Genomic DNA, 15,349 nt, shown 5'->3' with positions numbered 1-15,349 from the left:
AATGTAAAGAAATCAGTAATGCAAGCATCTAATCTCCAATCATGCACTGTCCAAAATATCTCCGAATTAGAAAACTGATCACACTAATGTCCCCATTCTTATAAATACAGGAGATAAAAGTTTTCCAGACCTTCTATTACTATTAATAATACTGAGCATAGAACGCCTACACTCATAGTACTAACAATACTTGCTTACTTTCCTGGAATGTCCAGGAGACTAACACATTTTTGGGAGCTCTCCAAAACCACCAATGTGGTAATTCATGGCACCACATCGCCTGCACCCTCCTCCTGGGCCACCCCTGTCAACTCCTTCTGGGAGAAGGAACGAGTTAAAACTTGGTACGATTCTGCATTTGATCAGATTAGCATATAACTAAAAGGTGGCTATACACTGTGCAGTTATTGGCCTGAATAGCCAATTATCAGATGAACAGGCTAATAATTGCACAGTGTATGGGCATAGCCGAGCACCAATTATCAGTGTATGGGCATAGCCGAGCACCAAATTTCAGGCATGCCCAACTGATGCAACAGTGTATGGTCGGCATAACCAATTTCAAATCGAAACAAATAGTCCAAACGACCTATGCCCCAGGACTGCAGCTCAGTCCACACTCAGGAGCACCACTCCTCCAAATACAACAAATAGAAATAGGAGTGGTCCAAAGAGAGCTGACCCTCAGTTATACACATCTTCTCTTATCCTTCCGTAGCTGGTATAGTGTTCTCAAACAAGGAGAACAAATAGCATGTGATTATATTCCAATTATAGATGCTCTCTGATGGATACCAACAAATCTGTAAACTACTCACCTAAAATAGGTGAGATGCCTTCATATAAAGGTATCTTTACAGACTTCTGTGCTGGACATTAATAATGGGAACATTTTTCAATGCTTGTTCACCCCTTGGAATAGACTCACCTGGGACCAGGTATTGAGTCGACGTTCCCCAAAAGGTGTAAAGAAACGTTTTGTGGAACGTCGATACCTGGTCCCAGATTTAAAGATACCTTTATATGAATGCATCTCACCCATTTTAGGTGAGTAGTTTACAGATTTGTTGGTATCCATCAGAGAGCATCTATAATTGGAATATAATCACATGCTATTTGTTCTCCTTGTTTAGGAACACTATACCAGCTACGGAAGGATAAGAGAAAACGTGTTTAACTGAGGGACAGTGCTCTTTAGACCCCCTCATATTTCTATTTATTTGGCTTAACCAATTTATTAGTTCTCTAGTTTACTGATAACCAATCATCACAGTTTGCTCTTCACACTAAGCTAGATATAGACAATATTTGCCTCATCCCCAAAACTGATCTACAACGGCCAGCAAGTTGGCAAACAGCAGTATGTTACAGATTTTACATGGATAGAATGATCTATTGTTGTGCTGCAAACGATTTACAGGTGGGAGGTACAGGTGCATGGCTCAGCCAAGTGTGCGGTGCAGGGGTCGAGATGACATGATTGCGTCATCTTGACTCAGTTCCCCGCTATACAATGACGCAAATACAAGTAGTGTAAAGTTGGGGGTGGTGTCATGATGACACGATTCAGCATGCATCTAATCATCATCAAGCCTCCCGGACCGCCCACTTTACTTGGGAAGTGGGCGGCTGCAAGGTTAATCCAGGAGACTTGCATACTTTTCCGGGCATCTGGGAGAGCTACCCAACATTCGAGTCTCCAAGTACAGATGTTCCCACATACACAGTATGCTCAAATCGCACCAAATAGCCCAGTTTGTCACTGCACGGACTTTGCAACTTAGCCGAAAAGTCTGTGCAGTCACCATGCAACTTTTTCTTAAAATTTGCGTTTTAATGTGCTATACTAATCCTAAGTACTTTAGTACACTATTAGAGACTTGGGGCCTGATTCAGAAATGTACGTAAACCCGATGTATTATGTACATTTCCGATGGTGGAGCGCCTGCACAGGTGTGCAGAATGAGTCTTGCGTAATCGCATGCAGTGCCCCCAAAACGCAGCATGACAACCATAGGGGTGTGGCACAGGCCTGCGTTCCAGGAAATGGGTGCACGTCGCTCTGATTTTCAAGGAGTGGCAAGGCCAGGGTCTGCGTCGGAGGACATACATTTCCTGGCCTCGCAAGTGGCAGAAGGCAGCCAGTCTGAGTAAGCTTTGGCTTATTCAGATGGCAGATGCTTGATGCCGCATCTTCAGACAAATCAGAGATGGTTGCTTTTAGGTTTTTAGATTCTGATTAGTCGCAGACAGTTACAGCATCTTTTTGCGCAGTTACATGTGCACCAATTTTAATAAATGTCCTCCTTGTTCCTGTAAACGATGTAGGCCAATGGTCAGCTTATGCAACTGTGATGTATTATACACTCACTCCACAGACTGCGTCTGACAGACAGGAAAGGACGCATGAAAAATGTAATTTACACTTGTGGCATTTGCTTTAGTAATGATAGTTAATGATATTTTTTTTGCCTCAGTAAAGAACATTGGTGTTAATCAGGAAACAATCTCATCCATTGACAAGCCCAATAAACAAGATGTGGATACAAACACACCAACAAACACACACAGCCACAGAGACAGCGATGACCTGCAGGAGACACAATTATAGGTATTCTCTTCAGCGAGAATGAACTCATTGTTATTGAATCCATTCATTATCTGGGGGCAGTGGCCACATTCTGTAATAATGCACTATGACAATCCATTATGCTCTCTGACAAGGATTTAGTGCAGCCTATACCTAACAATGCATATGTACCTATGGAGGCTCATGAAGCAAATTTAAGCCTTTGGTGATGTTTCATAAATGAACTGTATGTGTGCAGATCATGAGACTGAGGGGTGAAGTGAGAGTTAGCAACTAGCAACTTCTAGAAGATAATAGCTAGAATCTGATTGGTTGCTATGGGCAACATCTTCACTTCTAAAAGGTCATACTTTAGTGAATATACCCAGAGACTCTACAACCAAAAACCCGTCTGCCAGTTGTGATAATAAAATCATTATAACGATGTAGTAACATTTTATTTGTAGTTACCTGATGTTATCTGCGCTTTACAAATGGAAAACATTTGTATCAGTTTTGATCCACTTAGAAGTGTCTCCAAGAAAATGTTGCAGCAAATACTTATATGAAAAGCTAATACAATAGAATTAAGGGTAGAGGTGTGATCGGGGATTCCTAAGTACACATATGACCTAAAGTGTGTTGGCTATGGAATAATACATTTCTCCTGAACATCTATTTCACAAAGATGTGTTTTAATTTAAATTAATGCAATTAAACTCGGGTGTAAATCTGCTAATTACTTACTACCAGACATGAGTTTCACTGTTTTCACAAGGGTGTGCATTTATTAAATCAGGTACAAGACTTTACTCGGATTTTGTATTAAATCTACACCTTTAAAAATCCAACTTTCTATGTTGAATTCGGTCTCTGATTCTTTGGCAGATCTATGGACATTCGCTCATAAACAGAATATTCATACAAATAGCTGTAACTTTCAAACTACGCTCAGCAGACACCTACCCGGCTCTGTACATAAAACCAGTGAACCAAACATGTAACAAACTATATTTACCTTTTTCCTTTGGAGGCTGACATCGAGTTTCATGGATGCACACTTGTTCAATGTGTTTAGCCGTCTAGAAGCAAAGACATACCCATGGATTAGTACTTGACTGATGGAAGACAAGGATCTCTTGCGTTTTCCACTTCTCCTGCTCTCGCAGACCTGGCCTCCCATGTTCCCTGCAGCCTTTCACACACAATCCCAAATGCTTAGGGACTGTACAGTGTCCACGTTTCTTTATGTAACTTGGCTAAAGCTATTGCTGACATTTAGCCTAAAATCATTTGCAAATGTTTATCTTGTAGCTATCATCAGCTGGAGCTGCATTAACCTTGTCACAGTAATGTGTACTCTTAGTTGGCCTTATATAAATTAAGGTAGTGGGAGGATCATGTCTTTCTACGGCTATCATTGGTCTTCTGTCCAACTGATGTCCTCCTACTCAGGCACATGTGCCACTGTGAGGTCATATATTTACAAATCAGAATCCAAACCTGCAGCCCACCATCTGTAATTGGCTCTCTAATTAGATCACAATTTTCTGGAAAATCAGTTATGTTCCACTAAGCCTGTCAGTCTTTATTTGCAATTTAGCATATCTATAGTAGTTATCTACAGCTATTGAAACCATTCATTCACAGCTTCGACCCAAATTGCAATTACATGCAAGCCATTACTGAGGTTTAAGATTTCATTTACTACGGATGATTGTGGATTTAGCTTTCAATCTATTCTTCTACTGTACATCTTTTATCATGAAAGGCATTTCAATTTAGTATTTAATTGAGTTTAGGTTGCACAGATATACTGGTAAAAAGGGACTATATTAGTTTTTAGTATTGCTGTAAACTCAATAGCGTAATTTTTTATACACATGAGCAAAAAACATTTTTTAGTAGCAATAAAAAATAAGAGATTTTACACACTTGTTGGGCAAATGGGTAAAATCACTTTTTAAAACCTTAGATTTGATGTTAATATTTTAGAAGACAACTGTAGTGATGGCTCCAAGAACTCTTAATTGTTCTAGTTTTAAGGCGATTTTCCTGTAATTAATAATAATGTGGGAAAAGTGCAAAATAATCAGATAGGTGTGATGGTCATGCCCAGAATGATGATGCTCAGTTTTATACATATGCCACACAATACCTCATAACATTACACAGTTATTCAGAACAACATTGTTACTGCAGCAATGTTATTTCATCACCTGTAAATGTACAAATATATTTAACCTAAGGCTCTCCTGGAGGGAGTTTCAATGAAAAAGCACAGGTTGTCTAAAACTAACGCACATATGGGTCCTATGTGTTGACGTATTTTAATGAGCTACTAGAATATGTCTCAGTTTATTAGTTAGTATTAAAGAGAGAACAGAAGACTAATAATAGCATCGGATCTCCTGTGGGTTACTTCACTTCACTCTGCGAGTTCTTGTGGATGTAAACAGTCCCCAGAATGCAAGGTTTTTCTGGCCTACAGTAATGACGCAGTAATGGATCCCAACATACTGTAGGGGCTGATTATGTTGGGAGCAAAGCGAAAGAGCGCGTAACTTTGCACAAGTACAAAGTATGTTACAATGCAAGGAGTGCAAACATTTACTATTATTGCATGGAGAGTAAATACTGGTTGCTTATGCATACAGGGCCTGATTCAGACTTGTACACTAATGCTGCGGCAAAAATATGCTAATTCAGCCGCGGCTGGGACTTGTACTGAGACATCCACCGGAGCCATTGGAGCTATCCGCAACTGTGTACACATACATCTGAATTAGGCCCATAGCTCACAAATGCTGGACAGCTTTATGTTTACACTGCAGTTTAGATTTCAGCTTGGACACCCCCCTCCCAAATATAAATCTCTCCGCACATTTTAAATCTGCCCCACCTGCAGTGCAGTATGGTTTTACCAAGGTCAAAACAGGGCCGGCTCGAGGCATGTTCGACTAGTGCGGTCGGACAGGGGTTCACCCTATAGAGGGTGCACCCCTCCTAACCATTCCCGATTTCAGCGGGACAGTCCCGTTTTTCTGGCACTGCTCTGCTTTTCCTCCCGCGGGACAAAGTGTCCCGTGGGTGGTCGGGAGGAATGGATGCCGCGCGCATTCAGTGAAGGAAGAAGACTGTTGGCAGCCCAGCTACCGATGTAGTGCTGGGCTCGCCCACAGCCTGACGTTAACGGGAGGCGTGCCCCCAAATAACGTCATTTAGGGGTGTGACCTATGGTAAGTAGACCACAGCACCATTTCCACCTGTGCGCGGAAACAGCTGAGGGCGACGAGGTATTATCCTGCACAGGCCGCGGCTCCCCCTGGAGCCGGCCCTGGTGCAAAGTTACTTGCTCTTTCTGCTCTGCCCCCCCACCTCTGGCTGATAGTTGGTGTTGTGACACATCTGCTGACACACGTTGTATGGTAAAATTATGAGTTTTCCCCTGTTAGCATTATATTAGTTTAGTGCATGCTCCTTTTTCACAGGACACAAACATGTGGCCAACATAGCAGTGTGAAAACACTGATAGGAAGACACATTTTCCATAACGACCAATCAGATTCAAGCTATCATTTTATAACTGTACAAGATAAATGATAGCAATAATCGGATTGATTGCTACGGGCAATTTCTCCACTTGTCCTCTTTATAAGGTTAAACACATCTCCGCCTATACAGTATGTCACACACCATGTCATATAACAAGAACACAAGTGGGGATTGGGGAAAACAAAACATTTTATATTAAGTAATATGTTGGAATACTTCAAAGTGGAAATGGGAGCTTAGAGCACAATACGTTTTACTGTGCGTTTTATGACAAGTGGAGTTAGTATGATACTATTTTGAATGATTTGAAAGACTTATCAAGCATTAATACAGAAGCCTTTGCTTTAAACGGTGCCTTATCCAGATGATCTACCTCACAGATAAGCTAATGGCTCTCACATACAATGCAGCTTTATCACAGTTTCGCTGTAACTATGTATGAATGGACACACGTTACCATAGCAGCAGAACATAACAAAATCTCTTTTCTCCACAATAGTATCCAAAACTACTATGAGCTCTGAATGAATTTCTTGTCTTTATCTATAAAATGAAGTTAAAGGAATAAGTGGAAATGTACCAACATTTCCTATTGTGGCTGCAATGTATGTAAGGGCTGCAGGACATATAAAAGCAATGTCATGGTCTTATCTCTTGTGTATATTAAAACGAAATGTACCTCTGATAATGCAGCTAATTTTTACCAGGGTCGGACTTTGATAACTGTCATCCTTATATCACTTCAATAGATCTCATCTTCGAAGAATATTATCGTGCCAGACAGTCAGAGTTACAAATCGCACAGAAAATCAGAACAAGTACAGATGAGGTTGATGAAGGACGAGCAGACGTGTGATAAAAGGTAGAGAGGGACTTAATCGTGGGCATTACAGCATAGAGGGTAAGAGAGTATGTGCTAGTGATAGGCAACCTGATACCCATTGGGAGCCATATTAGGCAGCCCATTAACCTTCTAAAGGGCCACACATTACTGTCAATTTTTATATTAAGTTAAATTAATACATTTAATCAATTAAACACCTATCTGTGACATATCAGCAGGCCATTTAAACAAGGATTACAAGTTACAACAAATAAATATGACAGTAAAGCAGGAAGGAGCTGCAAGTGAAGGCTTGAAGGGCCGCATGTGGCCCATCACGGGTATATGCTATATGTTTTCTAATCTATTATCTGTGAAATAGGGATTTTTAGTATTGGAGAGACATGCTGATTGTTTAGATGCGGTTTTGTAGGGAATTAGCGCATAGTGTGGCTTTTCATTGTTTACGGGTCACATGGTCTGTGCACTGCATATTGGGCAGATAGATTGTGCATTATACACTACAGAGATGAAAGGTGAACTAAGCACACTGGTTACATGGTCTGTGCACTGCATATTGGGCAGATAGATTGTGCATTATACACTACATACATGAAAGGTGAACTAAGCACACTGGTCACATGGTCTGTGCACTGCATATTGGGCAGATAGATTGTGCATTATACACTACACACATGAAAGGTGAACTAAGCACACTGGTCACATGGTCTGTGCACTGCATATTGGGCAGATAGATTGTGCATTATACACTACACAGATGAAAGGTGAAATAAGCACACTGGTCACATGGTCTGTGCACTGCATATTGGGCAGATAGATTGTGCATTATACACTACACACATGAAAGGTGAACTAAGCACACTGGTCACATGGTCTGTGCACTGCATATTGGGCAGATAGATTGTGCATTATACACTACACAGATGAAAGGTGAAATAAGCACACTGGTCACATGGTCTGTGCACTGCATATTTGGCAGATAGATTGTGCATTATACACTACACACATGAAAGGTGAAATTAGCACACTGGTCACATGGTCTGTGCACTGCATATTAGGCAGATAGATTGTGCATTATACACTACACACATGAAAGGTGAACTAAGCAACTAAGCATGACGATCAAATCGGTGTTGCTATAAGTACACTGGTTAAATGGGAGCTGCATTAACAATATGTATCAGCAAAGAGGCTCTGCATTTGTGCTGGCCAGGCCCAGGTCCTGCAATGGGCATTTGTGCTGGACATATTGCATAAGAAGGCATTCATGAGCTATAAAATATGTATGAAATCTGTGGAGCATAATGATAAATATCCTTCACTAAGCGTCAACTAGTTTGCCAGTTACGAATGGAAACATTCACTTGTATCTTGCAACAAAGCCCAAAACAGATGTGTCCTTAAAAACAAAAACTCAGCCATGTAAAAGTAGGACCTCTGCATACACCGGATGACGTCCCTATTGTGTACCTTTCACCTTATTTTTCCTTTTAACACTTCTAACCTATTTTATTTATATTCTTTGGACGTATCCAACCTAAGAGCATTTTTACATGGCTACTCAACCAGCACTGCACATAAACGGTGCCTGACCCTGATGGCTCTAAGCTCTCTTGCTGAAGGTAAGGAGATCTTGCAGCTTGTTAATGCCTTTATGGTCTACTTAACACCAAGAGGTTATGGGCTAAAATAAGTAAGATTCCCTCTTACTCCAGGTCATGAAACTCTTCAGCGTTATTTAAAACTTAACATACCATAAGCCTAAGAGGGTACAAATGATAAGCAAATAGAAGAGCTAACACATTAGTAGCTTCTCTGTAAAATCTGTTACTACATAAGGCAGAAAATGTAAAAAAGTAATAAAACCTAAATCCCTATATCTCATTCGCAGGCTTTTTAATAACATATTTGGTCCAGTAAAGTCACCTTAAGTGGATCTAATTGTCTTATGTATATACACACACACGTGTGTGTGTGTGTGTGTGTGTGTGTGTGTGTGTGTGTGTGTGTGTGTGTGTGTGTGTGTGTGTGTGCGTGTGTGCTTGTGATATCTTATTTTTTCCCATCTCTTTCCATGTTTGCCCCCCAAATAAAAATATAGTTTCTGCATGTAATTCCTATACATGTATAACCATGTATAGGAGAATGTAAGCTCTTGCGAGCAGGGCCCTCTACCCTCTTGTGCTTCTCCTTACTATATGTTCATCTACTTCTTACTCACCACTAGGGACACCTAACACTTGGTGCCTATGCTTTGCTGCTTAGGTGGGTGTTATGGCCACCTATGTATCAATGTATATTATCCATGTCCTTGTCCTTCATTGTATTGTATTTTACTGTAAGTCACTTTTTGGTTATGTACCTTGTAAGGCGCTGCGGAACACTTGTGGCGCCATATAAATAAACGATAATAATAATAATAATAATAATAATAATAATATACCTATGCATGCATCCTGACTGCATGTATGTGTATACTGTATATATCCTTTTTGTGGTTTCACACTATGTTGGCCTGTTGTGGTATTGTCTTTGCAGCATCTGACTGGATACTGTAAAGTATTGTCTGAAAACCTGTTACAAAGTTTAAACCATGTATGTGGAATATTTGGTGGTGTTATCATTGTGAGGAGACAATATTACACTATGGGCCTGATTCAGACTTGTATGCTCTGCCGATATTTAAGCAGTTGACGATTATCGGTAAACTGCGTATGCTTCTAAGTCACATTGCGCACGTGTCAAGGTATATTACCGTAGTCGCTCGCAGAGCCTTTTTACTCGCAGTGTGATTGACAATCAGGGAGCATTTGGGGGAGGTAACAATGAGTGGCGGCAAAATATGCAGGCGTGTAGCAACTGTTTTCGTGGTGTATCACAGCCTGCGTCAGCAATCTGCGACTACTTCTGTGACCAGGTCAAGTAGAAGGAAAGGAGGATACAGAGCCTCCCAGCTATACTAAAATCAAACACTCCCGAACGGCACGGTTCCATTGTTACCAGATGCCTATTGTTTGAATTCTAAAGCTGGGTACACATTAGATGACGTGTACCAGCACGATCTCGGGAGCGACGGGACCCGGCGAGGGTGCCAGCATCAGCAAGTGCATACACACTTGCCAATCCTGGCAGCGACGGAGCGACGGCAAGGTAGCCAGGGCCATGGTGCATTCGGCAGCATGGCATCACTAGCTACATCCTCAGATCTTTCGGCATGTACAAAAGATCTGAGGTTGCGACCGACGGCCCACGGGAGCGCGCATCGGCAACGTGAATACACACTGGACGATATGAATGATTTGTCGTTCTGATGCGTCGGAATCGACCAAATCGTTCAAAATATTGTCTAGTGTTGTACCCAGCTTTAGACTTCTGGTTTGGAGAAATAATTGTTGTATACTACATTTTTTTTTATATCTTCTTTTGTACAGTTCCATTACTTACATACCAGATTATTTGCTGTGTATAAGTGTGTTTTATTTGGAGAATTAATTGTTGTATACTACATTTTTTTTTTAATATCTTCTTTTGTACAGTTCCATTACTTACCAGCTTATTTGCTGTATATAAGTGTGTTTTATTTGGAGATTTATTGACCTTTAAATAAATTGTTTTGAACAAACTACATATGTGTTCCTTCTCTGCTAAGAAACATGTATTGATACGGAGGACCCACCTGGCCCAAGACTGATACTAGAGAAGTAATATTGATTTGTACTGCACAGTTGAATCCTTACTTTTTGTAAGCATAATACCTAAGGAGTTATCAAACCCTGAGCATTACCTTTCCTATACATCTATGGAAAAACTTATTGGATCTGTATCACAGTGTTCCACTATTGTGTTTACTTTTTTGTTCTCTCTCCTATATGTGTTGAGGGTAAGAGACTACCGGACACTGAAGTGAATGGTCAAAAGGGAAGTTTTTGCCTATATATTGCATTGTATCTTTGGGTAATTACTCGTAGTAGTGCCTTGAAGGTTTCCTCCCCACTGATTTTTTATTTGTCTTATTTTTTTGTCCTTGGGTACAAGAAGAAACTCTTGGGCTGCACTTGTATTAGAGGAGCGCCAGTACGCATCCCCACCACTAGTACTACGTGATTAGACATTTTGCACAGGTAGAGGGAGGGTGGCAGGTGTGACTACACATCTTATACAGCTAACTAGGACTTCCTTACTGAGTATAGGATAGAATAAATGAGGATACAAAGGATTAGTTGGTCCTATACTGGCTTCATAATGCTAAAAATGTGTATTCTCACTGACTGACGTCCTGATGCTATGAAGGGCACTCACTGGCCACATTTACATTTCAATTGTGCTGCAAACACTGATCATTACCCAGCCACGTTATACAGTAGAATACGTCTACATTAGCAGACACTAGTTGCAGAAAATATAAGAATAGTTGCTGAGAACATATAATATAGTTCTGTCCTGTATCGTCTTGATAACTTCTGCTTTGTGCAAGGTTAATAGTTTTTCTTTTCTTCAGTTCCCTAACAACAAACACACAGACATGATTGCAGGTCACCATCCATGACAGAAGCTAATATCGCTGTCAGTTCACGTAAAGAAAGTAACACTGCTGGATTGTGTAAACTTATTAAACCCATTCAGGAGCTACACGTAATAAATCTGTGAACAAACTCACTTGACACATTTGTGCAGGTAATATTAGCTGGATTCGGAGTTGTACGCTAATGTATGTATTGAGCTACACAAAAGCGGCTTTGTAGATCGCAGCAGCGGCGTAAAATGATGCGGCACCAGTCGCAGATCCTTCGATTGCCGCAGTCCCGAATAAGCCTATGGTCCGGCAGAATGGGCGTGAGAACACAGATGCCGGAGCTGTATTTCTCGCGTACAGGATTGCAGTTGCAGGATGTGACAAGACCCAAAACAGTTGCCACACGTCTGCGTTCACTCCTCGTTACCTCCCCCAAATGCTCTCTGACTGTCAATCACACAGTGAATAAATAGTCGCTGTGAGTGACTCCGGTTATGTACCATGACGCAGGCGCTGTGCGACTTACACTCCTGCGCAGATTGCCGAATATCGCTCAACTGCAAAAAAGCAGTATAGCGTACAACTCTGAATCAGGCCCTTTGTGTCCTGGTGCTACGGTATTTCATGACTAGGTAACCTATGACTTCCCAGCACATGTAGAACTACAAGTCACAGCAAGACTGGGAATGCTGGTACTTAAGAGTTCCACAACTCCTGGAGAGCCACGGCTGCCTATCAGTATCATGCAGAGTCACCACTGTGTATAATGAATGAGGCACTCAGGGAATGTGTGGGGTTCCTCTGGCTGCTCTGTCTGTTCCTACATCTATACACAATGTTTGAAAGAAAATACAAACAAACATAAAAAAGATATATGTATGATAGAAGACCGGAATACTGTAAATGCTCAAAGGAGCTTAACTACTTCACACAATCCAGAAAACTCCACCCGCCAGAGACATGATATACTGCATAATACATAACTCCCAACTTTTACATTTCTCTAATCAGAACAGTATGTGCTTCTGAAATTTAGGGCCATCTCCAGCCCCCTCACCCTCTCCTAAGAGTACCTGCTGCTGGTACGTACTAGGGGTCTGATTCAGCAAGGATCGCAACAGCGATTACGCACGCAATCGGCTGATTGTTGCGATGCCATACGTAGCCTGTGTACTCACTGCATACGATGAGGTTAGCAATTCCTGCGTAAGGTCAGAGCTTGCGCAAGTGTGTGTGAGGCTGCGATGGTACTCCATGTTACCGATGCTTTCGCAGTCTTGCTAAGTTTTATGGATGTGTGTAAGGTAAGGAAGGCGTCCTTGTGCTGTGTGCGTAATCGCTATTGCACTCGTAGTTGCGTTCCATACTGAATCAGGTCCTAGGTGCACACATCTCCACATTGTCCTGGAATTGGGACAAAAATCCTGATCAGCAAAATAGTGGAACAGTCCACTTAGATTGCTAATATATGCTAATATTGTGACACTATGGGCCTGATTAGGCAAGGATCACAATTGCTAATACCAACGTAATTGAGCAATTGTTGCGTACTGCGCATGCATCGCAGTGCGCGTGTGCATACCGGCCACTCTAATCGGGTCTGCGATCGCAGGGACAACGCGGACCCATCGCAGAGTGATTGACAGGAAGTGTCGTTTGTGGGTGGTGAAAGGGGGGTGGTAGGAGAAACGCAGGCGAGCCATTGCGTTTGAACGCCGTGGCATGGGCGTGCATAAATTATCCACTGTGATGCCTTACACAGCTTGGGCGTTCACTGTGTGCGCTGAAGTTAGCAATTCCTGAGTAAGGTCAGAGCTTGTGCAAGTGTGTGTGAGGCTGTGATGGTACTCCATGTTACCGATGGTTTTGCAGTCTTGCTAAGTATTACGGATGTGTGTAAGGTATAGTGGGCGTCCTTGTGTAGTTCTGCGGCTGCATAGCGATCACAATGGATTAGCATACTATCGCAGCGAGACTGCGTGCGTAATCGCTATTGCAAACGCAGTTGCGATCCGTAATGAATCAGGCCCTTTAATCTTAAAAATAATAAGTTAATTGTGGTCCGATGTCTGAACGTTTTATCTACAATGGAAAAAGGATGTAAACGGAATACAGTTTACTAGATGATTTGATGCAAAACGACACTGACAGAAATCAGCATTCAACCTGTCGAATTTCACAATGTCGACAATGACAAAATGTTGACATGACAATTTTGACATTGTGAATGTGGACAATAGAATGGGCTAGCTAAGACTAGCCTGTGATTAGGGCATTCTTGCCGACTTTTTATATCTCCTCTCCAGGAGAAGCCCGGAGAGGAAACGCAGGTGGCTACTTCGGTGGACAGGCCGGTCTCCTATGTCATTAGGCTCTGCCACGGTAGACTGTGGCGAATCGTGAGACTGCAGGGAGGGGGCGGGGATAAATGATGAATTTTCACACGATTCCCGGGAAGTGGGTGGGATGTGGGAGATCCGACACTCTTTCAGGAGGGGCGGGGGGCTACCCGAAAATTCAGGAGCCTCCCGCAACTTTCGGGAGAATAGGTAAGTATGGATTAGGGTTAAGGATTCACACTTCACCAATGGAAACTGCATGGTCGACATGCCTTCATTTCACATTCACAATGTCAACATTCTAGCAATGTTGACATTCTGGTCGACATACACACACCTGCATCTCTGAAATGACTTTCAGAGATACAGGTAAAGGTCCCATGCACAGCAGGTTTCGGTTTATAAGCTTGCTGAATAGCACATTCATGTATGTCTGTCTCTGAGTATACTGTATGAGCTGGGTATCGTGGGACTATGCTCGTATGAATATCGACGGACTTTACTGCAGGTAATTGAGCGAAGATGTGTATTATAAATGTGATCATTAATACATCTCGCCCATAGTCTGAAACTTCTGACAACATAAAACAATATATTTTACATGTCACTAAAAATACAAAGTGAGGCATTTAAGCTTCTGTTACAATAAGGAAACCTTTACATATATATTTGTGATTATTATCAGTGAAATTTTTCAAAAGGGCAACTAGCGTTTTGAGAATAGAGGTCCCTTTAAAAAAAAAAATGGCAGGTCTTGTCATTTGACAATATTGGGAATTCAGCAATGAGGAAAAGGGTTTGGTGTCATTTATACCAGACTAATGTTTCTATCAATTGGTTTTAGAGGCGCTGACATTCTGAAAATGTGCTACAGTATGTTGTGTAAAATAAAACATGAGAATTACAGCTTGCCAATTGGTTTACCATTATCTGATCATTGGGTGGTACTATTTATTCTTAAAGTAAAATATCCTACAGATTATTATATTTTATTTTTATTGTCAATATATGTTTAAATAAAAACTTGATCTGAGTAATTCTGCACTAAAGAATCTAATCTCATGATAATGCCGCTGATTAATCTGCAATGGTCCTTGCTTGGATAAAGTGAAATATCTGCATTAGGCTTCAAGAGGAAGTACAGCCAAAATCTGACATGAGAACAAAGGGCCTGATTCAGAGCCACTCGTAAGCGGTAGCTCGTTCGCTCCGAGCAATGTTTGCCCTACTGCGCATGCGTACGGATCGTTATACGCATGCGCGAACCAGTCAGTGCGGCCGAAATTCATGTGCTCGCAAAATAGCGAATGCCTGATAATTGGAGTGACAGGATGAGGCGTATGTGGGTGGTAACAGGGGAAGGAGCTTGAAAACGGGGAATGGAGATCCGATCGCAGGCGTGCTTAAAGGTCAAAACAGGCGTTTTATGGGTGTGCATAATTAAAACAGCAGCGTCATTGACCACGTCACTGGGTTTTTTTTTAGCCTGAACTGCTCGCAAAATTGTGGTAGCAAACACCAACCACAAG

At 41.6% G+C, this 15,349-nt stretch overlaps 1 protein-coding gene across 5 annotated transcripts in view; it reads right to left on the bottom strand.

Moving 5' to 3' along the window:
* STARD13 (StAR related lipid transfer domain containing 13) overlaps positions 1 to 15,349 on the bottom strand; it is a 382,223-nt gene that overhangs the window by 20,578 nt on the left and 346,296 nt on the right. For all 5 annotated transcript variants that reach the window (XM_088460227.1, XM_088460230.1, XM_088460229.1 and 2 more), the window contains one exon: positions 3,588 to 3,651. In XM_088460227.1, coding sequence (XP_088316353.1) covers positions 3,588 to 3,651 — 64 coding nt within the window. The remainder of the gene's footprint in view (positions 1 to 3,587; positions 3,652 to 15,349) is intronic.

Source organism: Taudactylus pleione, unplaced genomic scaffold, assembly GCF_031769625.1.
Source record: "Taudactylus pleione unplaced genomic scaffold, aTauple2 ptg000043l, whole genome shotgun sequence".
Lineage (NCBI taxonomy): Eukaryota > Metazoa > Chordata > Amphibia > Anura > Myobatrachidae > Taudactylus > Taudactylus pleione.
Note: the sequence above shows the minus strand (reverse complement) of the source record. Positions and strands in the feature narration are given on the sequence as shown.